General features: G+C 52.6%; 1 protein-coding gene across 1 annotated transcript in view; it reads left to right on the top strand.

Annotated features, from left to right (window-relative positions):
• The window catches only part of COL13A1 (collagen type XIII alpha 1 chain), a 79241-nt gene extending 51551 nt beyond the window's left edge, over nucleotides 1–27690 (top strand). The window contains exons 24-37 of the mRNA XM_060033486.1: nucleotides 144–206; nucleotides 1240–1284; nucleotides 1637–1789; nucleotides 2557–2655; nucleotides 4076–4120; nucleotides 6766–6807; nucleotides 7781–7807; nucleotides 8756–8836; nucleotides 12102–12137; nucleotides 14257–14310; nucleotides 15492–15545; nucleotides 16578–16613; nucleotides 25578–25616; nucleotides 27247–27690. Of these exons, the coding sequence (XP_059889469.1) occupies nucleotides 144–206; nucleotides 1240–1284; nucleotides 1637–1789; nucleotides 2557–2655; nucleotides 4076–4120; nucleotides 6766–6807; nucleotides 7781–7807; nucleotides 8756–8836; nucleotides 12102–12137; nucleotides 14257–14310; nucleotides 15492–15545; nucleotides 16578–16613; nucleotides 25578–25616; nucleotides 27247–27249 (777 nt within the window). The 3' untranslated portion in view covers nucleotides 27250–27690. The remainder of the gene's footprint in view (nucleotides 1–143; nucleotides 207–1239; nucleotides 1285–1636; nucleotides 1790–2556; nucleotides 2656–4075; nucleotides 4121–6765; nucleotides 6808–7780; nucleotides 7808–8755; nucleotides 8837–12101; nucleotides 12138–14256; nucleotides 14311–15491; nucleotides 15546–16577; nucleotides 16614–25577; nucleotides 25617–27246) is intronic.
• Nucleotides 27691–27920: the final 230 nt, after the last annotated feature.

The following is a 27920-nucleotide window of genomic DNA, read 5'->3' as shown; positions in this document are numbered from 1 at the left end:
GCAAACAAAAGTCTTCCTGCCCCTGATGAAATGTTTGGAAATGACCAGTCTCTATAAACCAGCCTCCACATATACTTCTCTGGAGACAGGCCACCCCTCCTCAGTTAGAAACTTCTCCCACGTGTCTTTCTTTTCTTTCCTAGGGGCCCCCTGGTCTTCCTGGGCAGATTGGCCCACCTGGAGCTCCAGGGATCCCAGGCCAGAAGGTAACACTGTCTTGACAAGGCGGGTGCAGACCCTGCAGAAGCCCTGCATGTGTCTCTGGGCGCGGGACCCCACGGCTGCCCCTCATCTGTGTCCTTCTCATGTTCCCAGAGCCACCACCTCACTCCAGCCTTCAATTCTCCCCAAAGCTCCAAGGCACCGCCTGCCCACCGACATCACCGCCCCTTCACTCCCCCCATCCTCAGCTCTGCCTTTCTTCCCTCGCTGTCTATCTTGGGCTCCTGTAATTCACAGACCCCTCTGATGTGGTGGGGCTGGATCTAGACGAGCGCCCGCCCCAGCCAGAGCCACAGCAGGGACCCAACCCTGCTTGAGCCCCTCCCCAATCTCACCCCTCCCTCGATTCCTGCCTTTGCTCCCTTTTATCCTCTGCCCCCCACCCCTGTGATTTTTCCCAGAAGGCCAACACATTTGCCCCTCTGTCCTCTGCTCATGAGGTCCTCTGCCCTGAAGTCCCTTCCAGTTTTCCCTACCTTTCAAAGTCTTCATATTCCAAGCCCAACTTGAAGGCCACCTCCTCCCTGAAGCCTTCCCTGATCTATCAGGAGGAATTCACTGCTGTTTCCTCTCAGCTTGCCTTGGTGATGCAGCTGGTTGTTTACCTGGCCTCAAATCAGAGGCCACACCTCCTTTATCTCCCTCCCTGACTCAAAGAAGGGACTCGGGTTGATGTGAAGTGAAGGGAGTGCCCTGTGTGGGGGCCAGGACTGGAAGGCTGAGTTTGGGGGGAAGGGAGAACAAGGAGGCAAGCACCCCTCCTGTGGAGCACCTGGTGCAAGGTTGTGGCTAAAACATGGACTGTGGAGCCGGGATGCCCGGACTGGGATCCAGTCTTCACTAACTCCAGGCCTTGGGCTCACAACTCTGCACTGGGGTCCTCACCTCCAAAACAGAGTCAGTGAAAGTACATACCTCCTGTGTGAGGGCTGAGGATACCTGACATAAGAAGTGCTGTATAAATAAGTTACTGTTCTTCTCTGGTCTGAGAGTGACCTTTAGTTGTTCTGGCTACAGGGGGAGATTGGACTGCCCGGCCCTCCTGGACACGATGGGGAAAAGGTAAGGACACTCCCAGACAAACCTCTGAGGATAATCTTTGCCCTGGGGGGTGAGGATACAGAAGGCTCTGGAAGGGAGCCTTGTGGGGAAGGGAGAGGGGAGGGGAGGCCCGCCTCTGGAAGCCCAGCCGAGCCCCACTGCTGGCCCCAGGGGGAGCCAGGCCAACCCACGCTGGGATGGGCTGCAGCCCCTCAGATTCCCACCGGGAGCTGGACAGGCTCTCTGACTGGTCCAATCAAGCGCCAAAGAGCCGAGTCCTTTGTACCCTCCCCCTCCCCCCGCCATTCTTCCTTGTTCTTGCCCCTCGTTTCTCCATCAGTGCATCTAATAGTGTTGTTGATCTTTTCTCGAGGGACCTCGAGGCAAACCAGGAGATGTGGGCCCTCCTGGTCCCCAAGGCCCCCCAGGAAAGGCTGGGCCTGCAGGACTGAAGGGAGAAGATGGCCTTCCGGGGAACCCAGGAGAGAAGGGGGAGAAAGGGGAGATGGGGCAGCCAGGCCCACCGGTGAGTGCCGGGGCCCACCCAGCATGACGTGGCTGTGCGCTGTGACAGCTGCAGCTGGAAACTGGAGCCGGGAGCTGGGGACAGGGCGCTCACCCGTTTTCCCTTCAAGCTTTACTTTATAAAGGCCAGTTTCCCGCCTCAAGAGACCTGGGTCTCGTTCTGTCATCTCCTATCTGTGTCCGCGGGAAAGTCACTGAGCCTGGCAGAGCCTCGGTTTTCTCATCTCTAAAATGGGGATGATTGGAAATTCCCTGGTGGCCTAGTGGTTAGGATTCCAGACTTCCACTGCCGTGGCCCAGGTTCAATCCCTGGTCAGGGAGCTGAGATCCCACAAGCCGTGTGGTCAAGGGAGGGGGAAAACAAAAAAGAGATTTCTTAGCTACGACACCAAATGCGTAATTCATTAAGGAAAAAAATTGATAAATTTGACTTAACAAAAAAGAATAAAATGGGGATGATAATGCTTTCCCTGGATACCTCACTGAGTTGTTGGGAGTGTAAAACTGCCTCTTGGGACGGCATACCTATACCCAGGAGAGTATAGGGACAGCCCTAGACCCAGGAGAGGTACAAACAAGGGACCTTAGCCCAGGCCAGCTAGGCCTCTGGCTTGACTTGGGAGCCTTCTCTGGGCTTCATGGTTTCCAGGCAGCACCCTAGACACCTGCCCTTGGAGGGAGGTGGCCCCACGTGCATGCCACGGCAGGTCCCATATCTCAGTGTGATGACCTTGCCCTTGACTAACAGAGATCTTTTTCGATCTGTAGGGTCTAGACGGCCCAACTGGGGAGAAAGGAGAACCAGGTGACCAAGGGAGACATGGAGCAACCGGATTGCCTGGCCCAATCGGGCTCCCAGGATTCACGGTAAGGCGAGGGGGCCGAGCATCAGATCAGGGGGGTCAGCAGGCCTCTGCCGATGAGGGCAAGCAAGCGGGATGCCCTCCCTGAGGTCACCTGGCTGGCGGGTGCTGGTGCTGTGATGAAGCTGCACTGGCCGCCCGCCTGCCTGTCCAGCCCGGGGACGGGAGGGTCCTCCGGATGAGCAGCTGCTCCCTGAGGGGCAGTCGGGTGTCAACAGGGGTTCCAGCACCCTCCGCTCACAGCGTGGTGGCCTCCATCTCCAGGGGCCAGCATAGTTCCAAGGTGCTAGAACCTTGGACTCGGAATTCTCCTCTTAGAAGTGGAAAGAACCTCAAAGGTCAACCAGTCCCACCTCTGACCCAGTGCAGGATACCTCGAAGGCCACTGACTGTGGCTGCCCCGCTCAGCTGGGACAGGCAGGCAGCTGGCAGCCTCCTGCCATGTCCCCTCCAAGCTGGAGGGAATGCTTCTGATGTGGTGTGAGGCACCCTCATCAACCGCCCCCCACCCCCACGGCCCTGGCTCCGCTTCTAGAGCCGTATTCACTTTCCGTAGCTGCGTAACACGTCACCACAAGTTCAGTGGCTTAAAACAACACACTCGTATTATGGCACCACTTCCACGGGTCAGGGGTCCAGGCCCGTTGCGGCTGAGGCCTCTGCCCAGTCAGGATGTCATCCAGCTGCAGCCCCATCTAGAGCTGGGGTCCTCTTCCAAGCTCGCTGCTACTGGAATAATTTTCAGTTCCTTCTATAGTAGCCATGAGTCCCTCAGCTCCTAGAGGCCACCTACAGTTCCCGGCCACTCGGCCTTCCCCATAGTAGGCAGATCATATTATAGCAGCCTGCTTCTTCAAGACCAAGGCCAGCAGGCGTCTCTCAGTGCATCCTAGCAAGACGGGGGGGGGGGGGGGGGGGGGGGGGGGGGGGTGTGTGTGTGTGTGTGTGTGTGTGTGTGTGTGTGTGTGTGTGTGTGTGTGTGTGTGTGTGTGTGTGTGTGTGTGTGTGTGTGACGTACTTGTAACACAGTCTTAACCTATCATTTGTATATCATGTATAATTTGTAACATAAGCTTGTAACGTAATCACAAGAGCGACATCCCATCATCTTTGCCAATAGGCCCTATTCGGCTGGTTAGAAACAAGTCCCAGGTCCATCCTAGGGCCTCTGCCCTGCAGGATCCATACAGAATATCAGCCTCTCTGAGGTTCTTGCTAGATCCTCAGATTCAGGAAGTCAGTGATCACAAGTCCCCTGCCCTGGCCTTCGTCCTTCAGGCCAGCTACCTCTGCAGCCTCCCAGGTGGTCCTTGCTGATATCTAGGCCTAGTCTAGTACTGGTCAGGTTTGTCACAGATTTGAGGGTGTCTTTCCCAGGATCCCCTGAGTGCTGGCACCCACGCCATGTTGTTTTGTGCCCACAGGGAGAGAAAGGAGAACCCGGGGAGAAGGGTGACCCAGGAGTGGAGGTAGGTTGTGCCTGCTCTGCAGCTTGTGTCACAGGGATTATTTGACAGGGACCTTGTCACACCACAGTCTCTCCAGTGTGCACATCACTTCCGTGCTCTAGAAAGAAACTCACAACTGCCTGGCACAGGAAGAGTGCAGGAAGCTGAACATTTCCTGAGCACCTCAGGGGCAGCAAGGACCCACAGGTCTTGTCCGCGGTCTTCCCATTCATCAAGTCCCTCAGCGGTATTCACACAGCACCTGCCATGTTCCATTCCAGTGCTAGAGCCTGGAGACAGGAAAACAAGACCATCCCTGTGCAGCAAACAGTCCCCAGTTGTGGGCACTAGAATGGCGGCAGCTCAGGGAGTCGGATGAGCACCCCAGAAGATGGGTCATTGGAGCAGGGTCTTGAAGACTCTGTAGGAGTTTGCCTAGAAGCTCCAGAGGTAGGGTTTCCAGAGAGGCATTATTCTTTTGAGAAGTGTGGTGGTTAAGGGAACAGTGGAGTGAGAGGTAGTCAGGATGGAAGCCAGCTTCTCATAACAGGGGAGGGAATCAGGCTTAGGGTAAGACCAGGAGAGCAACAGAGGTCGAGGATACGTGAGGGAGAGGCTATTTGGTGGAAGGGCCTGGGCCACCCAGACACTACCACAGAGAGAGACCACCAAACCCTCGGTCACCCTTCAGTGTCACCAAACCCCATCTGCATTTAGTAACACAGACCTGATTATATAACATGTATGTTATTTATTTGGATAGGCTCCTAAAGAAATGCTCTGAAACTCAGGAAAAGCATAATATGCAAAAATGTTCCTTCCAGATGTATTTAAACTAAAAATTGGGAACAGGCTGCATTTCTAACAAGAAGGAAATGATTAAATAACTTACCACAAAATACTAATGGTAATAATAGTCCCCGTGCTGGAGAGCTTTCCTCACGCCAAGCCCTGCTCCAAGCCCTGGCTAGGTAGGAACTCGTTTTTATTCCAGTCAATGAGTAACACATCAACATTGAAACGAGGCTTGTGGGGAACATACAAAACACGGAAAAGTGGGTTTTGTGTTAAGTGAAAAAGAGAAGAGAACCAAATTTTATATATATATGATACCATCGTAAGTATAGACATACATTCAAATACATTTTATGCATCGAAAGAGTAGTAGAAGGAAATAAAGCAAAATATTAGCATTACTCAGAGATCTTCTTTCAGTTCTCTTTAATTTACTAATATGTTAATAAATTTGTATTCCTTTAAATTTTTTTATTTTTAAATTATCATATAGTAAAATGATAATATGGTAAATTTGACTTTTTGACAGTTCTATGAATTTTAATACATGCGTAGATTTATATAACCTCTACCCCAATCAAGATATATGAATTACTTGTTTATAATAAGAAAAAAAGCAGTAAACTTTTTTTTTTAAGAAGGTAGAGTTTCCGAAGATTGAGTTCCCTGCAAGGAGACAATAGTATTTATGGAGTTAAAAAGTCCACCTGTCCAAGCGACAGCAGGGATTCCCTGTCTGCCCAGTGCAGAGGCTCCCTTTATAGTCACCTGGCAGAGGGTCCCCATGCTGGCCACACTCCAGGGGATTCTGTCCCTGGGAAGGTGAGGTGCCCAAGGAGAGTTCAGAAGCTGAAATGGGGGGACCGGCTCAGAAAAGAGCAGGCGGGTCTCCTTCCTGCCTCTTGGGTGGCTGACTGTGGAGAAATGGATGTCCATCTTCACCAGAGACAGAATCTACCCTGCACAGCATCCTCTGTAGAGAGGAAGACCGCCCTGGGTTCCTTCGTGTTCTCTGTCCAGTCCGAATCTCTTTGACTTTAACCTGCCCTCAAGAGAAACGGAGACCCACAGTCCCCATCCTGTCTGTTACAAACCTGGGGAGCTTGAGGAATATTCTTCGGAAGCATCTCAGTCTCCCCCCATTCCAGACAACCAGTCTCTCTTCCTTTAAGCTAAAGGTCTCAAACCCAAATGCCAACCGGGACCAGGCATGCAACAAATGAATGCAAGAAGTCTGGGTTAAAAATAATAGGGAGGGCTTACCGGGTGGCGCAGTGATTGAGAGTCCGCCTGCCGATGCAGGGGATACGGGTTCGTGCCCTGGTCCGGGAAGATCCCACATGCCGCGGAGCGGCTGGGCCCGTGAGCCACGGCCGCTGAGCCTGCGCGTCCGGAGCCTGTGCTCTGCAACAGGAGAGGCCACAACAGTGAGAGGCCCGCGTACTGAAAAAAAAATAAAAAATATTAAAATAATAATAATAATAATAATAGGGAGTGGTGAGGACTGAGGTAAACCAAGGAACTCAAGCCCCAGCCGGAAGGGAAAGCTCTCATTGAGCTCCAGGCAACTGTTGCCATGCACAAACAAAAGCCTGAGGCGGCCAGATTTTCTGGTTTTTCAAAAACATCCAGAAGAATAGGCATTTTGAGCATATTTCATGGCCATGTTTGTTTGTTCTTTCGAAACACTGCGCAGGCTAATGAGGTGCTATGAGTTTCTGACCTGTTCTCGGCCTTTGTTTGGGAGACTGTGTGCTGGTAGTTCTGTCCTTCGGCCTTGCAGTCCCTAGCCGGACCCCAGGCTATGGCAGAAGGCAGGAGCCCTTAGAGTATAACAGGGGGTGGGCTAACTGTCTCCCTTTGGCTTCTAGGTTCCTGGGCCACCAGGGCCAGAGGGACCTCCCGGACCTCCGGTAAGTTTGGAGGGCTTGTCTATGCTTCAGTCCACTGTGATTAGGCCCCTAACATCCCCTCCCCATGGCAGTCACTGGGCTTAACCTCAACCTTAGGTCACTATCACCTCCTTCCACGGTGGGATTTTCACATCCACAAGCCCCTCCCTGCTTCTCTTCCCTCCCACCTTAAACAGGCATCGTCTCTGTGACACCAAGGAGCCTGGGCAGCGCCCGGTTTCCCAGAAACAGTTGACTGGCATGGCAGCCCCGAGGTCTGGTCCCTCCTTGCAGGAGTAGGAGTCATTCTGTCACTCGGTTCTGCCCTTTGCCATCAGACATCTGCTCCTCTCCCTCTTTTATTCCTGCCAACCAGCCAGCAAGAAGGCCAGGATTAAAATAGAAAGTGACCCATTTAAAACCAGCCCCACTGGATTGGCCTTTCCATGGTTACAGATGATAAGGCACCTGTAAAGGGACCCCTATGCATTGGGCCTCGAGGGTCTGCAAGCATCCTAAACCAACAGATGCTGGTCCTTGCCTCTGCCGGGTTCAGAGTCCCCGTGGTGATGGGCCACCCACTGTCATTGGTACGAGTAGTAGTGGTAGTAGTAGTAGTAATAATGACAGCGGCCAAGGTATATTGAAACTTACTATGCGCCAGATGCTACTCTAAGCACTTTGCACATATTATTTAATTTTTGCTGTGTTCCCTCTGAATTTTGCCTTCATGAGACTCTGAATCTTCTCTCATGAGTCAGCTGTGAGGGCCACAGAGAGATTCTCAGTCCCTGGCTGGGGAAGCATGGCTCAGACCCCACCCCAGGAAGTCCTAAGGTGGACCCCCCTTAGCATTCCCTTCTACCTCTCCTGGGAAGGGGCCCCAGGCCAGGCTCTGTACTTTTTTGTAGAGGGCCCTTGCTTTTTTGTGGTCCAGCCTGTGGACAAGGAAGTCGACTTAACCAGAGATGCTTTGTTTTGATTCCAAATGCAGGGGCTCCAAGGCATTCCTGGACCAAAGGTAAGAAGAGATCACGTGACAGGTGCTGGGTGAAGGGGGTGGGGGAAGGCGCTGTGTCAGTGAAGGCAGAAAAGAGAGAAAATGCTTCAGAGACAGGGGACCCAGCTGACCCCTTCCCTAAACGAAATCATGTGACGCTTCAGCCAGTGGGGTACCATTGGGACAGAATAAAGTCCTATGGTCCTGTTAACATCCATCATTGACACTGGGCAGGCTTTGGATTCAGAATTTTCCCATCCATCAATCAACCCTACAGAGTGACAGGTTAGATTCTTAGCCAGTGATGAAATCCTTTTTCCATGTAACCTGCCCCAGACCCTTCACTCACCCTGAAGTATAGGTGGCAGACAGAGGGTGGCATAGCAAGGGACCCCTTCCCAGGACCAAGCCCACTGGACTCTGGCCTGGGACTCTCCCAGCTCCCACCCCCAGCGTTTCAAATGGATAAGAAGGGCTGGAGGCTGCTGGCATGACAACAGCCCTTGTCTCCTACACTGGCGCTCTCCAGGGGACTGCTAGGCACTTTCCTCTCCTGGTTAGTGTGGGAGCCTCAGAGCTCCAGCGGTGGCATTTCAGGCATTCGCCATCCAGTATCTGCAGGGTCCCAGTTTTTCTGCTGTGCAAATGGTCATCTATGCCAAAGCCTGACCTGGAACTGACCTATGGGTTTGTCTCTACTCCTGCCATCCCCTTTCCCTTTGGGGACCTCAAAGTTACCACAGAGATACTCTGTAGTAACTGACTGTAACTGAGGCAGAGCCAGGCTAAGAATTCAGCAATTCTTGGAGTCCCCGGCCTGCCACCCCTGGGTCAGCCACCTCTACCTCCTCCCTCCTCTATCTACCATCCCTCCCCACCACCCATCCCCATCTGCAGGACCCCAGAATGCAAGAATGAGTCGTCTGGGCCATGCCCTTCTGTGATCTCGCCCATCTCCCTTTCCTTCAGGGGGAAGCAGGGCTAGATGGAGCAAAAGGAGAGAAGGGCATCCAGGGAGAAAAAGGAGACCGAGGTCCTCTGGGATTACCCGTAAGTATCGCGGACCCGGCAAACTGGTGTGAGGGGCCTGGCCGGGCGGTCCTGAGGAGGTGCTGGGCAGGGCCCTGGGAGAAGGCCACTGGAAAACTCGAGGTTCTAAAGTTCTGAGCATTCCAGAGCTCCGTGGGGTTCTGCTTTCCCACCTGGACAAGACCGTAGGCTCTAACTCTCTTACCGAGGGCCTCCTCTGGGCTGGCCCTGGCCTAGGTTCTGGAGGAATGTGAATCTGAATACGACAAAGCCCCCCACCCCAAGGAGGACCCAGCTGGGAGCCAGAAGGGGCCCGAGAACAGCCTTAGGCCCTACTTGTGCTTGTCTGAGGCAATAAAAATCTGCCCTTATTGGGGCCAAGCTTAGAGGACTTGGGAGCACTGGGACAGTAGAGTATTCATGTCTCTCCTACTTTCCCAGGCAGACCCCAAGAGAGCCCCTGCTCTCTGCTCTTAAGCACTGGCCACAGCAGAAAAGCTTGCAAAAAGTCAGATCCTCCGGTCCCAGCAGGCTAAGGCCACTCACATCTTGGTTCCCTGAGATCTCTGATCTCAGCTAAAGGCCCCAGGTCAGGGCGGGGGCTGCTCAGAAGGCCTCCGAATTCCTTTGCCCCAAGCTCCAGTGACTGATGGTCTCATCACTGCCTCACCTGTCTCCAGGTGAGCGCATCCCACCACCCATCCCGGAGCCCTGGGCTCCATCCTCCCTCACACCCCAGTGAGGCTGGCACTTTTCTCTTGTTTGTTTTTCAAGATCTGGAAGGGACTTTAGGATTCCCTATAATCATTTTATTGGTGGGTCCAGAGAAAAAATTGAGTCACTTGAGGTCACATATGAAGTCGATGGCCTGGCTACACCAGAGGCTGCTCCTTCACTGAGGCCACAGCCTTGCAAAGGCCTCTTTCCAGCCACTGAGGCTTCCTCTGCGCTGGGCACAAGGCCAGTTCCCACCCCCAGGAAGCTGTAAAAAGCAGAGGAATGATGGGAAGCCCAGATGCCCCAGCTTGGCAGGGTTTGAAGGTCTGGTTAATGTAATCCCAGCAACCAAAGAGAAAGAACAAAAGGTATGATTACACCTCATTAGTGCATCAAATGTGGGAATATTTAAGGAGCTGATTCGCTTGACAGACTACAGTAAACTGATGACTTTAGCAGACACTTTCCCATGTCTTAAGCTGTGTCCAAAATGACTAAGTACTCTTTACTGTTAAAGCGCCTTCCTGCCCACCCCCACTCAACCACAAACCTCTCCTTGTTCACCTTCATGGCTCCAATAACCCTAGTGAACATTGGGGAATTCAGTCAGGGGTTGAAATGAAGACCATACAGGTAATATAAACAAAGAAAGCGCCAGACGAAAGAAAAAGTACCCAGTCTATCTTTGATTTTTCAACTTTTGATAGAGACACGGGTACAGAGAAGTGCTTTGGCTAGCTTAAGAAAACAACAGAGCAAGCAGTGTTCATAAAGGGCAACTAATGTGGACGTCAGACGGACAATAAGGAGTGGTGGGGACTGTGGTAACAGCCCTACTCAGTTCAGCGGACTGTTGCTTTGGGGGAATGAGGGTCCAGTATTTCTGCGTATTCTAATTTTCCTAAGGAAGCTACACATCTGGCATTTGATGGGATATCTCCTCATTTTCTAATATTAAACCAAAATTATCTGCAATACTGCAACCCATAGAAAATATGCCAGTGGCCCACGTATGGCCCCCAAAACTCCAGTTCATGCCCTGTGCGCCAGGCCTCTCAAGATAACTCAGTATTAACGCTGCATAGACAAAGTATATGGATGTTTAGCTAAAGTTCTGTTTTTAGGCTTCCCCTCAGTGTTTTACTTCATAGAGCAGCAGCCTGTGTTTCCAGGTACATCCTACTGCGTTCCTCTTATTTGCCCTACAGAAGTGGTTCTCAGTGCTGGCTGCACGTTGGAATCCCCTGGAGCTTTCCAAGTATGCTATATTCTGTTTGAATTGGGCTGGGGTAGGGCCCAGGCATCTGTATTATTTAACATCACCCCAGGAGATTCTGACAGACATTGTAGCTGGGTCTGAGAACCACAACTCTCTAGGCCATAAGCAAGATTGGTCCCAGAATTATGTGGTCCTAAGACTGAGAAGCGAGGCCCTGTAGGGTCCTGCTACCCAACACCCTTGCCCCAGGAGGAAGCAGCTCCCTGCCCTCCCTTACCTGGGGGTATTCCCCCACCTTTAAAATCCTGAGGCCTAGGCTCGTTTCTGAGGCTCAGTTGGAAGCAGATTTCAAGAACTCAGTCCTTATTGGCCTAGAATGTCCCAGTTGCTCTCTCCCTGCTTTGTCTTATTGATATCATCAGATAATTGTACCCCTGTTCTCCTAGGTGGGTTGTAGGGGCAGCATCATAGCCCAGCATTGGAACAAGAACTCTAATTCCCACTGTATATATCACTGGATGCTGCACAGTGAGTGGGTCTTAATAGCATCCCACCTGCCAGACAGTTCATTCCAAGGGATACATGGCCTTAGACCTCTGTCCCAGTCAGCTGCCCCTAAAGGCTTTTTCTATAAAAGAGGCCTTGTCTGGGATAATATGAACGGACTGAATTTGTGTTAAGCTTTGCAAACTGTAAAATGCCAGAGAAATGTCAGGCATCATTAGTATTGTCATTCAAGGCCCCAACTCCTCCCACCTAGCTGAGGTTGAAGCAGGCCAGCTTCTGCCCAGATTTCAAAGCTGGATGCTGTAATTCAATGCTGAGCCTTCTGGGGTCCCCCAGTGTGGCCTCGCCTCAACAGTATGCAAAAAAGACTGGGAAGACCACCCTCACCTGGGCCCCACCTGCCATGTAGGCGTGTCTTCCCCAAGTAAGACTGGTCCTGGGAAGGATGCACTAGCTCTGGTTCCAGACACCTCTCCATGAATTTACTTTCTATATCTCTTCCCCTGGAACACTTCAATCCCTTGGAAGAGAGGTTTCTGAGAGAGGATGAAAGGAGAGAGGGGAGCAGGGGGCACAGAGGATCGTAACGGCCACCTGCACTGGTCTCCACCCAGCTTGCTCAGCAGTTGGCCACACTGCACTCGGTGTCTCCATGTTTTTTGTTGGTTTTCATGTGAATACATTACCTGTCCTCCCAAGCTTATTTCTCCCATTTTATTTAATTACCAGCATTTATGTCTGTCCAGAGTCACTGCTTCACTCACCTCTTCCCCCCCTGGTCCCTTTTTCTCCCTCCCATTCCTCCCTTCCCCTTCTTTTGGTCAAACTGTTCCCTTTGTCCAGGGAGCTTCAGGTTTGGACGGCAGGCCTGGGCCACCGGTGAGTGTCACTTCTCCATTACCCCTCAACCCACCCACCCCCACCCCAGCCCTGGCCTGTAATCCCTTTCGTCTGTCCTGCTGCGGCCTCACTTCTTCAGTGAGGCGTGCCTTATCCCACCACCAACACCAGGAAGTACCATCTGTGCTCAGTTCACAAGTGCTTATTCACGCCTCTTGACCAAAGACAGCTGGCCTCCATCTAAGTTTCCCTGTCTGTGGAATGCACCCAGGGTCCTCAAATCTGCATTTCCAGAACACTGGCTGTGGGGTGGGAGGCTGCTCCAGCAGCAAAGACTCTGTTCCTAAAGGAGTGCTGGCTTCAGCCTGGGACCCCAGCCCTAGGGGTTTGGGCCGTGACTCATCCCCACCAAACACAACAGTGTGTGTATGTGCCCGTCATGCCGTGTTGTCTTCATGCTGTGAGCTCTGTCCATCTCCTGTCTGCCCACAAGGGCTTTCTGGTCCTGTGCAGCCACCAGTCTGGTGTGTGTGTGGGTGGGGACCGCACTGATGGGTGAGGGCAGGTGTAGCACTTAGGAGCACACGGGCGAGTCCCAGCTCAGTGTTCCGATGGCATGTCACAACCACACCTTTCACTTCCTGTGGCACCACAGCTGCCCCCCACCACCGTCCCTTTCTTTCCATCCTCCTCGCACCTAGCACACCTTTCCCAGGTGGCCAGTCTGGGCTAGGGGCATTATCTGTGGCTGGAATCACGAGAAACCATGACTTTCCTCTCAACTAGTTATTTCCTTCATATTGGACAGAGGGGAGCAGTGCACGTTCATATATTCTGTCCCCTTTGGACCTGAAGGGTTTTTTTCTTATAAAATCAGTAACACAACCTTAAAGGAAAATGTTTATGGGAAGGGTGATCCTACCCTGCCAGGACATTTCCTGGACGCTTCCTAGGTGTCGGGCCCAGCGCCACACGTGTGGCGTGTATTCATCCATTCTAACCTGGCCGCAACCGAGGAAGCAGACACTCATGCGATTGTTCCCATTTTACAGGTGGGAAAACTGATCCTTAGAGAAGCCAAGAAACTTTCCAATAGCACAGTTGTAGGCCTTTGAGGCAGGACTTGAAGCTGGCCAGGGACTCCAGAGTGCTATTCTGACACTCTGTCACAGATGTCCACAGCTTTCCTTCTTCCCTCAAAGGAGCCACCGAGAACAGCTTATCCTCTATTTTACTTTCATGTAAAGTAAATCAGCCTTTCCCCACCTTGCTCCTGCCCTGCCTATCACAGCTACATTCGGAGCACCACCGGGAACCGCCTACAGGCCCAGGCCCAGTCCTCACGTCCTGAGCAAGAAAATATAATCACCGAGGCAGAGCAATAGGAAGCTTGGAAATATAGACTCCGTCTAGTCGGGCCATAAATTAGGAACCTGGAGAAGACGTTTAATTATGCCTTAGCGAGCCCTGCTGTGTCTCTAATCAACACAGCTCTGACGCTCCAGCTGCCCCCCGGGGCTGCAGCCCCGAGTCAGGAGTGCTTAGGACACACCTCCCTGCCAGGCCCGTGTCAGCAGACATCCGAAGCATAGTAATCCACTCTCCAATCCAGCCTGTTCCCTAGGGCCTGGGATGGGGACAGAAGGCCTGGCCGGAGGCTGAAGGCCAGGGCCAGGGCCCACAGTGGGGGTGGAGTGGGCGGTGGCGGGATGACCCTCCCACGCCTGGCTCTGTGTGTGCGTCTGCATCGGTCTCTGTGGCATGAAGACCCTCCCGCTGCATGTGGAGCTGCGTCAGCCAAGGGGTGCCAGCCCCCGGCCTCCCCACCCCCGGGATGGCGTCGACTCCCTCCCGAGCGCTTCTGGGAGCAAACTAAGCAACTGTTCTGCCGTTTTCAGCCTTGGCAAGCTTGGTTGTGAAACCAAAGGGGTACCTTCCTCAAATCTGGCTCAGAGGCAGCGGGGAGGCGCTCTCTCCCCGAGGCCCCCAAACCCAAACAGGAACGCGGCCCAGTCCAATGACCGCCCTGAACAAGCCGGGCCTCGCCAACCCTGAAAACTGGGCCTCTGGACCTTGCTCATCTCCAGGTGTCGTGCGGGGCTCCCGGGGCTCCCCTCGGCGTCAGGACCCTCACCTCTGTGCTCTTTCACCTCCCCAGGGTACTCCAGGACCAATTGGAGTTCCAGGCCCAGCGGGACCAAAGGGAGAGAGGGTGAGTGCTCAGCGAGCCGGGAGCCTGGACCACCAGGACAGGGGGCCCTGCTGCCCCTCTCAGCCTCGGGTCCTCAGCCCCTGCAGCCCACAGGGCCACCGCGCCAGCCAGCCATCTCGGCCCCCATCCGTTCCTCCTCGACCCGGCAAGCACCTCATCCATGTCTTCTCTGGATGACCCTCCCAGCCCATGGGGTGGCAGGCAGGCCTGAGGTGCTCATTTTGTAGCTACAAGTGGACAGAGACTTGGAGAGCTTCCTTCACTCAGCTTCCGGTCACCTGGCATCAGTCCCAGGGGCCACACAAGGCCCCAGGCCCTGCTGTCACCGGACACGCCTCAATTCTGCAGTGATTTAGGGATACGGCATGAAACAGAGTGCCAGGTGGTGTTAGAAAACCTGGGAGACATCGAGAAGCCAGGAGACCTGTGCCTCAGGCCGGCTACCAGGGGTCACGTCTCCCGCAGCCAGGGTGGCGGGCGGAGGCAGGAGAGTTCCGCGCGGCGGCTCCTCCCAGCCTGGCCCGGTTTCCGCACCGTGGGGCCTGGGGTCGCTGGGGGCCCGGCTTGGGTGCTGGACCTCTGAGTGGCCGTCTGCTGGGCTCTCTGCCCGTGGGAGCAGCTCTCCCTCTTGCCGTCTGCCGCCGGGGGCTCTATCGCTACGCTCTCGGGTCCCACAGCTGGCAGAGGGGAGGGAGGAGAAGGTGGGGAGCTTCTGGAGAGAGGCGTGGGCTTCCCTGAGATCACCAGCCACTGGGGGAACCAGGGTGGCTGCTCCGAGGGGTGACACAGCTTCGAAGAGAAATCAGAGCTCTCTTCCTCTCCCCGTTCGCCCCCGTCTCCCTTGTCCGTGCCCGTTTCCTGCTCCTGTTCTCCCCACTGCTTCTGCCTCTGGCCAACTTGTACCCCCACTGTCCAGTCCTTCCTAAGCGCGTTGGGGGGCCAGGCTTCGTGGAGGGAGGGTGAGAGAGGCTTCCAGGCCCCCTCCTCGGGGCAAAGTCCTCAGCAGTCACCCCACCTTCACCCCGCCCTCCGCCCAGCCCTCGCTTCCTTGTTTGGGGGCGGGGGGTGTCTCTTTGAAGAGACTGGAAAGGTTTCCCAAGTTTTGTATGAAAACAGAAAATGGCTGACGGGAGGTTGTTACCATGTCAGAGAAGGCTTATGTGTTCTTTCTCCGGTTTCAGGGCAGCAAAGGCGACCCTGGGATGACAGGACCAACGGGAGCAGCTGGGCTTCCTGTAAGTCTCATGGGCTCAGAGGCTGCTCTCCACCTGCCCTGGTCCCCCCCAGAAGCACTGCCAAAACAGAACACCCAGAGCCTGGGGCAGAAAATCTAGGGCCAAGCGACAGTGCCCAGTTCTGTGGCGGTGGAAGCAACCGACAGCCACTAGCCCACGCGCTAGAACTTCCCCGCCGGGCACCGCTAGAGGCGAACCCTGGCGCACGCGGCCCCTGTTAGGGAACCACGTCCTCAGCCGTGTGCACCGTCTAACTGGCTGTAGCAAACACAGATGAGCACCTTCCGCTGCAGGGCTCTGTGCTCAAGGCAGCGGGGGTCTCACAGGTGAATGTGCCACGGCCCGTACCCTCGAGGAGGGACCGAACCAGGTCCAGATCACCATCGGGCAAGGAGACATCTCCTGAGACGGGCAGCTTCCCACGGGACTGGCTTTCCATCTGCAGCCGATGTCTCCTTGCTGGCTTATAGAAGTCGGCTGCCTACGAGAGCCAGGACTTTGGTTTCCCACCCGCTTGAAGGCCATACACTTGTTCGTGGGTTCCATGCTCGGCTGTGCTTTGGCTAAGTAGGCACCTCCGGCCAGTCTTTGCCTCGTGCCCACTCCCCAGCTAAAGACAAGGGGAGCAGCCGGCACCTTGAAAAGAGGGGCTCGGGAGCTTTGGAGCCATTTTTCTAGCAAGCGGCTGGTGGGAGAGCCATGCAAATCCCTGCCCTTCCAGGAGAGGTCTCTGCGCCCAGACCGTGTCCTCAGCACGGACCATCTAGAAGAACTCGGCCGCAGGCCAGGGCATTGGTGCCGAGAGAGAAAACCAGAACTGTGTTTGACTTTACCCATAACTCGTTATCTGTCTCTAGGTCAAGTTCCTTGAGCAGTCTTCTCCTTTGTCCCCCTTCTGTAAAATGGGGATAATTAAGCCCGTCTCCGATGAATTAGGCACCGGTAAAGAGCTTTATGAGCCTGGAAGGAAGGACGGTACGGCCATCCTGTGCCTTCTCATTAACCTGTCTTCGTTTCTCTGATTTACTGCAGGGTTTACACGGACCACCCGGGGACAAAGGAAACCGGGTGAGTCTGAGTCCTCGCACTTTGGCTGTGGTTACTAATGTCATCATGGTGAGGTGAAATGACCAACTGGGGATTCCTGACCCAACATGGAAATACAGTCTTTCCTGATATAGCATCCTAAATTAAAAGGCTTTATAGTGAGGGGCTCCATCCATAGCATTACAGGGAGCCCGGGACCTAATCTTGAAATTGCAGCATGTATTTTTCCGCATGGAAAGGGGAGGCTGAATCCCAGGGCAGCCGTCAGATTAGCATCGCCATCCAGTAACAGGAGCCACGTGCCCGGCTCTCTCTAGCTTGCCCTGATAATGGGCCCCTGAATGGTATTTTTATATCCGTCGTTGCTGTGTCCTAGTCTTCTGACACTTAGTTTTACCAGGCATCCCAGGCCACTGGTGAGAGAGAAAATAAATCCCAGTTCCAAGAACAAGCAGACAGCTGTTGTACACAGCCAACCCTTTAAAAAGCTATCCCAGCCATTATTTCTCTTGGGACGAATCGGCAGGACTATGAAACAAATCGTGCCTTTCGAGGCCCCCAGCTGCCCCTTTGGTTTCTGCCGTGTTCACCAAGACGCAGTTGCTGAGTGTCCGTCCACAGCACCCACAGCCACCTGATGGCACATGACACGTGGCACCTTTGTGCCCAGGAGAGATCATCCCACTGCATCTGACCGAGGGATGACTTTTGGGTTCCCTTCTAGGACGTCTCATTGGCTGCCTCATCACAGGGGTTCTCAGTGGGATGCACGTCCCCTAGAAGCCCAAGAGCATCTTCTAGTGGGAATAATACCCAAGGATCTTAGAGGTGAAAGAGGAGTGGGACGAACCGATGGAGAAACGAGGCCCTGAACTATGATAACATGTTCTGAGTTCCCAGGACTGTTAGAGACAGATCAGGTGGCTTCCAGAACCCAGGCCTTCCGCTGATCTTTGAACACGATAGCCGTGTTTATGGCTAGAACATGCCAGAATCTGTACGTTTATATCTGGCATCAGTGCAAGTCTCTTCCATTTAAGATCGATTTATTGAACGCTTCCATATTCCTAAATTTTCCTTTCTGGCAGCTGGTCAAAAGCAATCAACCTGTCCCATATATCCTATGAACAAGAAGGAAGAGGCAGAGCGACCCCTCCCAGACTGTCCATGGGGAGCCCAAGTCTAGAAACCCCTGGAATAAACAGTTCTACTTCCAGAAATGGGCCAGCCTGTTCAGGCAGGCTGGGAAGCCCACCTTCGTTACTGTGGCATCCAAGAATTTAGGCCACTGAAATAATTGATCATTGCACCTCTCAGTTGACATACTAACCTTTCTAATTTATGTCTAAAGTGTTCCGGTGTTCTTTGTTAATTCGATTAACACTTGTTAAACCTATCTCTTATGACTTTTTCAGTTGGCTTGAGGCACCGGGCATTTGAAGGCTGCAAAGCTAGTCCTCCCATTGGTAGTGACTGTGTGCTCTAGAGGGCCGGCAGGTGGACAGGGGCGGGAGGCTGGTGGCTCTGATGCTCAAGGAACCGAGGTCATTGAATGAGCCGCTGAGTCCCCACTATCCAGTGGGGAAGTATTTCTTCTCCACTTGCTGTGTCCAAGGTTTTATACACTTCCCCCCAGTCCCACATATAAATCAGCAATATGTCAGTAAAAGTCAAGTCCAGAAAACAAGCAAGGTACCTGAACCTTCCTCTGAGTGCACCATAAAGAACCAGTCAACTCCTTCTAAAGGGCAGCTTTCCAAATCAAGGACCAGCTTGTTCTTCCATCTAAGACCTCTGACTCTCTGGATACCAGAACATCCTAGAAGAGTCCCACCTACAGCTCACCTCCTCTTCCAGACCTCTTTATACCACCAGCCCTAACAGGACTTCTAAGGGGAGAGATGAGGGTTTGGTAATGAAAGCCTACAAAATGAAGAAAGGTCCAGGCAGAGTCAGCTCTGTGCCCTGACCCGTGTTTTCTGGTGCCTGGAAGCTCAGAATGCGGACACTTTTGTCAAAGTAAAAGGCCAGGAGTGCTAAGATGACATTCTAGTTGGAAGCTTCACTGTTTCTTATGGAGATGAAGCTGGAGATGTTCAAGATGCCCGTGCCCACCGAGTGTGGAAGGGGGCTCCCAAACTTTGCCCCCATCACACCCGGGGTCCCCGTCAGAGAGGCTCGGGCAGGCTCCCCACCGTCTGTTATCCTATCTCACAGCCTTAAAGCCATGCTTCTCCAAGTACCGCCAGAGGATGGTCTTGGAGTCTCCTTTCTGCTCATGGAAGGAGGACAGTCCTTGTAGTGGTGGCCAAGGCCCAGAGCCCAAGATAGGCAGTTTTCCAAGGGGACACACATGCCAGGGGAATGATTCTGTCCTTGTCACTAGGGGCATTCTCCTGTCCATTAACAGCTCTGTGAATTTGGCCCAGGAGCCACTTTTAGGATGAAACAGTCCATCAGAGGATAAAGGGTGGTGTGAATTTGGCAATTTGGGTATCAGGAAAATTGGGTGTAACCGAGGAGCTGCCTGCAAGCCAGCCAACTGAAAGGTCTGAGAGTGTGCGGTGAGGCTCCTCCCACGCTGCGAGAGGTGCCATCTGGGGTGTGTGTGTACGTGTGTGTGTGTGGAAGTGTGCACGTGTGTGCCTGGGTGTACGTGTGTGTGCATGTGTGTGCACGTATGTGTGTGCACACTTGTGTGTGTGCGTGTCTTGCTTCCCCAGGCCCCCTTACCTCCTAGCTCTCTCTCCTCTGCTCTCTCTCTCGGCCTCAGCCTGCTTCTTCTTTCCTTTACTCCTTCACTATTTCTCCCTCTAGATATGTTCACCCTATTATAATAATCCCATAGCCCTCATCCTTTCCCTTCCACTCCCCCAACTTCAATTTATTTCCTCTAAACGCAGTTTTGTACATTTATTTATTTTTTTAAGAAACCCCTGCTGCTTGACTCTCTTTGCCCCTCTCCCGTACCAGCTAGAATCCCCTCTGCACCAGGGCCCTTTTCATGTCCTCTTCGAGAGAGGGGAGCAGGGAGGATGGAGGTGAGGTTACTACTCTACTGTCTTTAAGGGGCACCCAATTAAGGCTATTTCCTGTGCCCTTAGAAGATGACGGCCCAGAGTGCAAGTTTCCCATCCGGAAGGGACCACCGCTGACCCTCTGTTTCCCACAGGCACATCATCACCATCCCCCACTCCCCAGGAGCTTCTCTCACCCTCTGAATTTAGGGAACTGTGCTCACTTTTGCACTGGCCTGACCCAAAGAGAATAAGGGGCCACATTCCTGAGAAAGTTTCCCATGGGGCTTCCCCCTCCAAACAGCTAGTGGTTTGGCTTGTCCACTGTCTGCAGATTAATCGTGCCATGACTTCCTCATTGGCGGGCATATCTTAGAGCCAATGAGATGACCCCTAAGATGCGTCTACATGTTTCCTCTTAAACACATCTCATTTTCTAAGTAAGCACCTGCATTTTAGAAAACTCACTTAGAAAGATGTGTTGGCAATTGCAGGCAACCTTTGCAATCAAGAAATGTGGGTAATTTCCAAAGACCTGGAGAAACGTCAAAAGTATTCTTATCCATTGCCTCCCTCTAAGGAACCCTGCAGCCTTCCACTGCGGGAACACGGTAGACACAAGACCGTGCCGCTGGCAGCAGCCTTGGCTCCTGTACTGGCTGACAAGAAGTAGCGATCGTTACTGCTCTCTTTATGAAGCCACTGTCATTTACTGAGCACCTACTGTATTAGTGCACATTTAGTATTAAGCGCTAAATGTGCACAAAGACCTCGCAACAAAGTTTTTTTTTTTAACATCTATATTGGAGTATAACTGCTTTACAATGGTGTGTTAGTTTCTGCTGTATAACAAAGTGACTCAGCTATACATATCACAACAAAGCTTTGAGGGAGGTATTATTATCCCCATTTTACAGATGAAGAAACTGAGGTTCAGAGAGGTTAAGTTCCCAAAGTCATGTGGCTGATAAGAGGCAAATCCTATTCTGGCTCTAAGCCTTTGCTCTGACCACTTGGCCACCCACCCCAAGGGACACTGTGGAAGCCCCCAAGCATTAGACAACCGGCCTTCTGTAGAGGAGGAGAGTTCCCAGGAAGACTCTCCAGGGGCACACTTGGCCCCTTTATAGAGAAACCCAACATATAAAAATCCAAACTCAAATTCATTACCAAGAATTTCCCATAGCCCCACTTTAAATGGAGAGTGACCCTGACACATACAAAACAGGGTTCAGTTTAGAAAGACGATGTTTACTGAAGCTTTTCAGAGACAAATGGATTTCTTGAACCCACATACCCACATACAAATAGCTGCCTGTGACTTCAGACCAGGATGGACCAGAGACACACATAAAACGGGAGGACCCCGCCGAGAACCAGGTGCCACCTATGAGCCATGGACACACACGTGCCCTTGTACACACACGTGCGAGCACACACTAGTACATGCACACACTTGTGTACACATGCGCAAGCTCATATGCACACATGCACAACCATGTATGTGCACACGCCTACACGCCGCATTCACAGCCATATGCACACACACACCCCAGGGCTCTAAACAAAATCACTTTGCCTCCTCATAGAATATCAAAGGGACGACAACCAGTTGGGACAAAAGCTGTCAGGCCAGACCCTTTCAAAAATGAACCCTCAAAGAGAAGGAAGTGGGTCCCCCAGGTTCATTATAGATGCACTCTGGGCTCAGAATTAGCAAAACTGGCCACCAGTATCATCCATCCGCACTTCCTCCCACCTCTGGCTCTCAGCCCTATTGCTCCCCGCCCCCTCCGCACCTGCCTTAGCCAAATTCTCAGGGACTGACCCCTAATCCTACTGGGGAGAATATCCTAATTGAGAGAATCTATTTTTCCCGCTTTCATTTTTTTTTTTCTGTCTCTAATGTTAACACATGAATGATCCTAAAGTTTTTATGTTATTTTTTTTCTTGGACTAAACCGTTATTTACAGGGGGAGAGGGGGAAGAAAGGCTCTAGAGGGCCTAAGGGGGATAAGGGAGACCAAGGAGCGCCTGGATTAGATGCCCCCTGTCCATTGGTATGTTTCCATCTATCACTTGGTTGTTCTGGGTTTTTCCTTGAGGTTTGCAAGCTGGAAACAAAGAAGGCAAATAAAAAGATGAAAACCAAATGACTCCACTGATGCCACCAAAACCGACCTGCTCATGTGACTGATGAAATTCTGCCTGCTGTTGGTGTTGCCCTAAAACCACAGCTGCAAGTAATTCCCGCTAAAGCCCTTTCCTTTGAAGATGCCGAACAATTGATGTGTGGAAACGGAGACACCACGAGGAAAGGGATTTGGGAGCAGGCCTGGGCTCTTAGCTCCAGGCTGGCTTTGGAAGCCAGTGTAGCGATTGTGAAACCCACCCCGCATTTGCCTTCTTCGTTTCGTGGCCACCTCTGTGGCCAGCAGTTCAAGCTGTCTGAATCCCCACTTGGTCAGGATGCAGGACACTGGGGTTAGCGTCTCCTGAGGGCCATCTATGCCCCAAACTGGGCAGAACGAGGCCAGAAAGGGGCTTTCCTACACAGCCTCCCAATGCCCACCAGCCATCCGGCTAAAACCTGTAAAGCTGCAGACCAAAATCTGTAGACAGACCCCCACGAAGCCTTCCCAAACCAGCCAAGGACGAACGATTCGTGGCACATACGCCGGGCTTCTCAAGTGTCCCTCAACTCATTTGAAGGTCCTGAAATTATGATGCGCTGAAGTTGAAGTTCACCTGTGTTTACTCCGAGTGAGTCTAGATGGAGAGGGGGCGGGATGTACACGTTCCAAAGCTCAACTCTCCCAGGAGCCAGAGATAGCACAAAAACTGAACTGGGAAGACGGGAATCAACTGGGAACTGGGGTGTATTTGTAGATGCCTCGAGGGTCCTGCATCCTGGCCAGGGTAGGACAGGGCCTGTCCACGCCACAGTCGGAGCTGGCCAGCCTTGACCTAAATAATCATCGTGGTTGGTTTTGTGAACAGGGACACCGAGGTTTTAAAGGAGAGAAAGGGGAGCCGGGGTTACCAGGGCTGGACGGACTGGATGCCCCGTGCCCACTGGTATGGCATCACCCTCCCTTTCCTGCATGGCCAGTGTGGGCTTCCCCACGTGTGCGGCTTGTGCCTGTGCGCCTCTCCCGCTGCCCTGCACACTCCTGCTTGTCACTCTTCACTCAGTAGACACCAAGGGTCACCCTGCCTTAGCTGGTCCTCAGGGGGCTCCCGCCACGTTCCCCTCTTGCATGCAGAGTCTGCCAGGATGCTTTCTGGCTTCCTCCTGCAGCTGCTTCAAAAGCCCATCACCTTAATGTGAGCGGCCCTCCCTACCCGATGCCAACCTTAGCTGCATCAGACCCTCCTTTCAGAACTGCTTCTAGACAAACCTGCCACCAGAAAGCAAGCCAGGGAAGTGGATTCTCAGGACAAGTTATTAGGATTGTGACTTCTCTTCCTTCACACACTGCAGTTAGTTGGAAAAGCGTTGGCAAAACATTTCAATGAGATGCCTCAGCTGGCCCCATGTCCCGCTCCACTCCAGCATCGCACGATTTAGCAGAGGAAAGATGGGCACCTTATGAACACGGGGAAGAATGAGGAGTTCTAGAACCAAAGTAGAGGAGGGGGTATGCTGACTGTTCTTCCGGCATAGATCTGGGATCACTGCCCCGGCGACACCCCCAGAACCAGGGGACGGTCCAAAATCAGGATTCTGGATCCTGTAGGGTTCATCCTTTATGCTTAAATCTCAGAAGACACTACAAGACCCTCCCTTGGTTTCCCTTTTTTTTTCATCTTTAGGTGGTTCACAACCAAAAAGTCTGAAAGAACCTGGAAAGGTTAAGAATGTAGTTAAGGAAGGGAAGGGAGAGGCAGGGAGGGAGGGGCGACATTTAGGACCCGCTCCCAAGCATGTCCCACCTAAGTGGTGGCATTTCTGGTCCCGCGGGGCCCAGTCCCTCTCCAAGCAGTGACACCTGAGGCTTCTACAGCAATCCTTTGAACATACTGCAGGGGAAGCAGGAGACGGCACTCCACTCCAAGGCAATTGGCTCAAAAACTTCCTGCTCTCCTAAATTTCTGGAGGAGGTTTGGAGCTCGTGCATCTAGTTTCATACCAGTAATTGTCAGATGAGCATTCCCAGCCTCACATCCCCACCCCAGGGTGACACAGGAATTATCTCTGTGTGACCCTGACAGGTGACCATAGAGCCCCTGGAAGGGACTATTTAGGACCACACAGGCAACACGAAGGACGGCAGAGCAAGCAGCGTCGCAAGCCTCCCGTTCCCACCGCGCTCCCCACCTTCCCACCCCCACCTTGAACCCCCAGCATGCAGCGCGCACCGCACAGGCGCCTTTCTCAGCCATGGAATCTCCCGCGCCCTCCGCGGCACCTCCGTTAACCAAGCAGCCAGGCGTCCCCTCTGCCATGACCCTTCCCACGATCTGAACACTTGAGTTCTGACAACTGCAGCCCTGGCCTCCCTGCTTCTCACCCACACACTGTCACTCCCCTCTGCCTGCCCAGCCCTCCTCTGTCCCCCCTGCCACCATCCACGTGCCAGTGGGAATGCCCCTGTGGTCCACGGAGGCTCCTCTCCCTTCCAGAGACCGTGTGAAGTGTCGCATTGTGGCGGGCTGGGGAAAGGGACAGAGGTCCTCATGGAACCCTGGGATGCACCACCTCATCCTGCAGACCCTCCCCGACCCAGAGGGGACAATGAAAGTTATCTGGATTTGACCTTACTGGCATTTTCTCCAATAACATTTGTGTGTGACTTTTGCTGTGGAAGTGTACATGCCTTGCCTTTCTTGTTTCTCATTGTTGCTGTTCGCCGTCTCCTGCGCTGTGTTACTGTGGAAGTGGGGCGGGGCTGGGGGGGCTGTTGATCGGGAATTTTAGTACAAGGTAACTAGACTTCTGCGGCCCCCGTGCAGGGCCGGCTGTCTGCTGGATGCCAGGTGAGTGGTTTTGGCACCTGTCATGGGTGGATGAGTAGGTCCAGGGCACAGGGTGCTCCCATTCCGGCTTCGCGGGGGCTGACCACTTGCTGCAGTCCCCTGAAACCTCGTGTGCGTCTCTTTCTCTGCCCTGGAGCCTGGAGTTCTAGAATCTAGGCTACAATTCTAATAGACCCGGACTAAGAACCAGATCTTTGCCCTGGTTCAACCTCACCCTCCCCACCTGCCTCTAAGTGGTTTCTAGGTTCCCGCAGGGAGTGCCAGAGCAGCCAGGATAGGAGGGCCCGAGGAGACTCGGGACGTCCTGAGGCTGTAGGTGCTCCGGAGGTGCACCGGCAAAGGGAACAAGCGGCACCCGGTGGCTTCCCATTCCACCACTGCCTCTTCCCCCCAAGTCCCCAGCAATGGCTGTGCCAGGAGCCCTGCCTCCCTGCTGAAGGCACCTCAGGCCCACATTGCAATGCCTGTGAAATCACCCCTCCTCCTCCTTACTGACCACCAGGTGGGAATTGCCTAGATGTCCTCCCCTAGCTGCTAAGGAAGAGAGAAAAAATCAGAGAATGGAAGAAGTGGGGGCGTTTCATAGAGCCGCACCTGCCCCAGGTTTTACGGAGGAGGAAACTGAGGCCCCCAAGCGCTGAGTGACGCCCACGGGCACCCCGCGCTCAGTACAGCCCGAGGGGAGACCAGCAGGCCTCTAGTCTGTCCTCTCCACAGCATTCAGGTGACCCCTGCTTGCTGAGCCCACAGGCTAGTGTCTTGGCCTTGCACTGTAACTACATGTGAGCTTGGCCAGTGGGCAGACAGGCAGGCTTGCTTCCTGCCTCCTTTCGGCTCAGCCCTGGGGTAGAGAAAAGAGACAGACTATATCGGGGGGCCGCACCCTGATCGGCCGCCGCGATGTTTGTGGCCCTTGTTCCCCCTGTCCTGCTGCTTGGTGGGCCATCCCGCAGAGTCTGAGCCGTCTGCCTTCCTTCCTCACTGCAGGGTGAAGATGGCTTGCCAGTCCAGGGCTGCTGGAATAAGGTAAGGTTTCCCAGGGTTCTAGTGCCTTGGAGCAGAGGTGTCCTTGGGCTCCTTTCTCTATGGTGGAATAAAGCATGCACTATTTCCATTCTGGGCCTTTCTGCAGATGAGGTAGCAAGACATGGGTCAAAAAAGGAACAATCCCACAGGCAGGGTGCCCATTAAACACCCTCCCACTCACTGCACAAAATTGAGAACATTTAAAAATGATTTTTAAGGCATCTGCAAACCCGAGTGTATGGAAGTTCCATGTAGTCAGACAGATGACATCTTTATGCTTTGTGTGGTTAAATTATACAATACTTCTCCTGCAAGGAGTTCTAAACCATGTTTTAAAATTAGTTATTATTAGCTAGTCTCATAGTGCTCGTAGGAGGCCATTTAAGCCATTATCCAGATATAGGAAATCTAAGTTGTTTAAACTATAAAGTCACATAGATTCTATACCTCCTCCTAGAGATCGGCCAGCTCACCACTCTACCTTGCCCCTTGAACTTAAGCTGTCAGAGCTCCATGCTTCTGCACATGAGACCTGCAGCCCAACCTCAACCTACCAACAATGAGGTTTCATTTGTTCACACTTGCCCCTGCATTTGCCATCATTAAAGCCATCTGACAGCACTGGGCTGGGTCCTTACATGCAATCACCCCACTCATCCAGGGCCTCCAAAGTGCAAGGCTCCCCGGCATGACCAGGGCCACTGGTTTGCTAATCCAGAAGCCCAGCTTGGTCCTGGCAAAGGTAGCAGCTGCCATGCAGTCCCACCCACGGCCTCCCTCCACCTTGCCTCCCGCTCAGAGACTTCATGCCAGCCCTTTATCACTGAGGTCTCAAGGTGTGGGTTCATCCTCATTAAAGGGCTGGAGTCCACTACCTGCCTGAGAGTTTGCGCTTAGCTGATCCAGTCCTGCCCAGTGACAGCAGAGTCACACTTACAATGAGATGAATACAATCCTCTGGCTAAGTGCCCACAATCTCATTAGTTCACGCGATTCAGTAAAAGCGATGAAACCACCCAGGTACCTAAAGCACCCCTAACCAGAGAAAGGGAAAGCTCAGCCCTCAAGGGAGATGCCTCCCCAAGAATCTGTCTCTCTCGCTGTGCCTCGCCCTCTCGGTGAGTTCCTGTAGACCTAGTTAGCTCCAAGAAGAAGGAAAGGGGTGCGTCCCCTAAGAAAAAAGATTTTCTTCTTCAAGGTTGCTGTGGATGGTTAGGAGATAGAAATGGTTGGGCTTAGCAGGGGAAGAACAGCCTACTCTCGAGAGCTGCAATGTCTGGGAGAAGCAACTAGAGAGCCTGGTGTCTGTTGGTTCACACCATTAATTCATTTTGGGAAGATGCAATTAATTCAACAGCCAGGCCTCCAAAGGCAGCATAGGGAGAAAGTGCCCTCTAGTGGCCAGGACGGGGAATGACTGGAAAGAGAAAGTGGTTTCCCACCCTCAGGATGCTGAGAGCCAGCACCAGGGTCTTGGAACGAAGCGGGTTCCTGACTCCCCCAGTTCCCCTACCCAAAGCTCCCATCCAACCCAGGACAAGACCCACCTCGTTTCCCACAAGGGAAATAAACACTCACAGACCAACTGACACTAACTCCATGTTGTTTTGTGTTTGTTTTTGTTTTGCAGTGATGCCTCTAACCTGGGATTGGCCTGTGTGTGTGTTTGTAAATAGAATATTTATTTTTATACAGTTTCCACTTTTTGAAAATGCCCAAAGTATGATGCATCTTACAGATTATTAAAAAAAAAGGAAAGCCTGCATATTTTGTACAGAAAATACCAACCTCTTCCCTTTTGTTTACAAGATGTTTTGTATACGTCTAAGACTCTAATACACTTTTCGTTAGTGAGTACGGCTGTACGTTTGCATGATATTTGTGCACACTTATTAAGTATTGAAGCTTAATAAATTATTGTGTTCCAGTGCCAAAGGGGGCCAACCAGCACTCAGGTGCTGGCTAGTTTATGTGTGACTTCAGAGATACATGGAGTTCCATGGTGTTTGCTAAGCTAGGTGTGTCTCAGAATATTTTAAACTCTTATGGATTTTCATTATTAAAAAAATTAAACATGGCAATTCTTGATCCTGATTCATCACTAAATTAAATACATTCTTTTCTTGTGAAATCAGGAAGTTCCAGAAGCGGAGGGTCCTCAGAAGTTTAATGGTTTGAACCATTAAGTCCAACAGAGGGAGGGCTGGGATTATATTAAGCAACGTCTATTATAATGTACCCCAAGTTCATTACAGTGCCACATGAAGTGTGTAAAGTTCAGTTGTGCTGAAACCCTCGAAGCCC

The sequence above is a fragment of the Delphinus delphis genome, chromosome 16 (genome assembly GCF_949987515.2).
Source record: "Delphinus delphis chromosome 16, mDelDel1.2, whole genome shotgun sequence".
In the NCBI taxonomy this organism is placed as follows: Eukaryota; Metazoa; Chordata; class Mammalia; order Artiodactyla; family Delphinidae; genus Delphinus; species Delphinus delphis.
The sequence above is the reverse complement of the archived record's forward strand: the minus strand, read 5'-3'. Positions and strand labels throughout refer to the sequence as shown.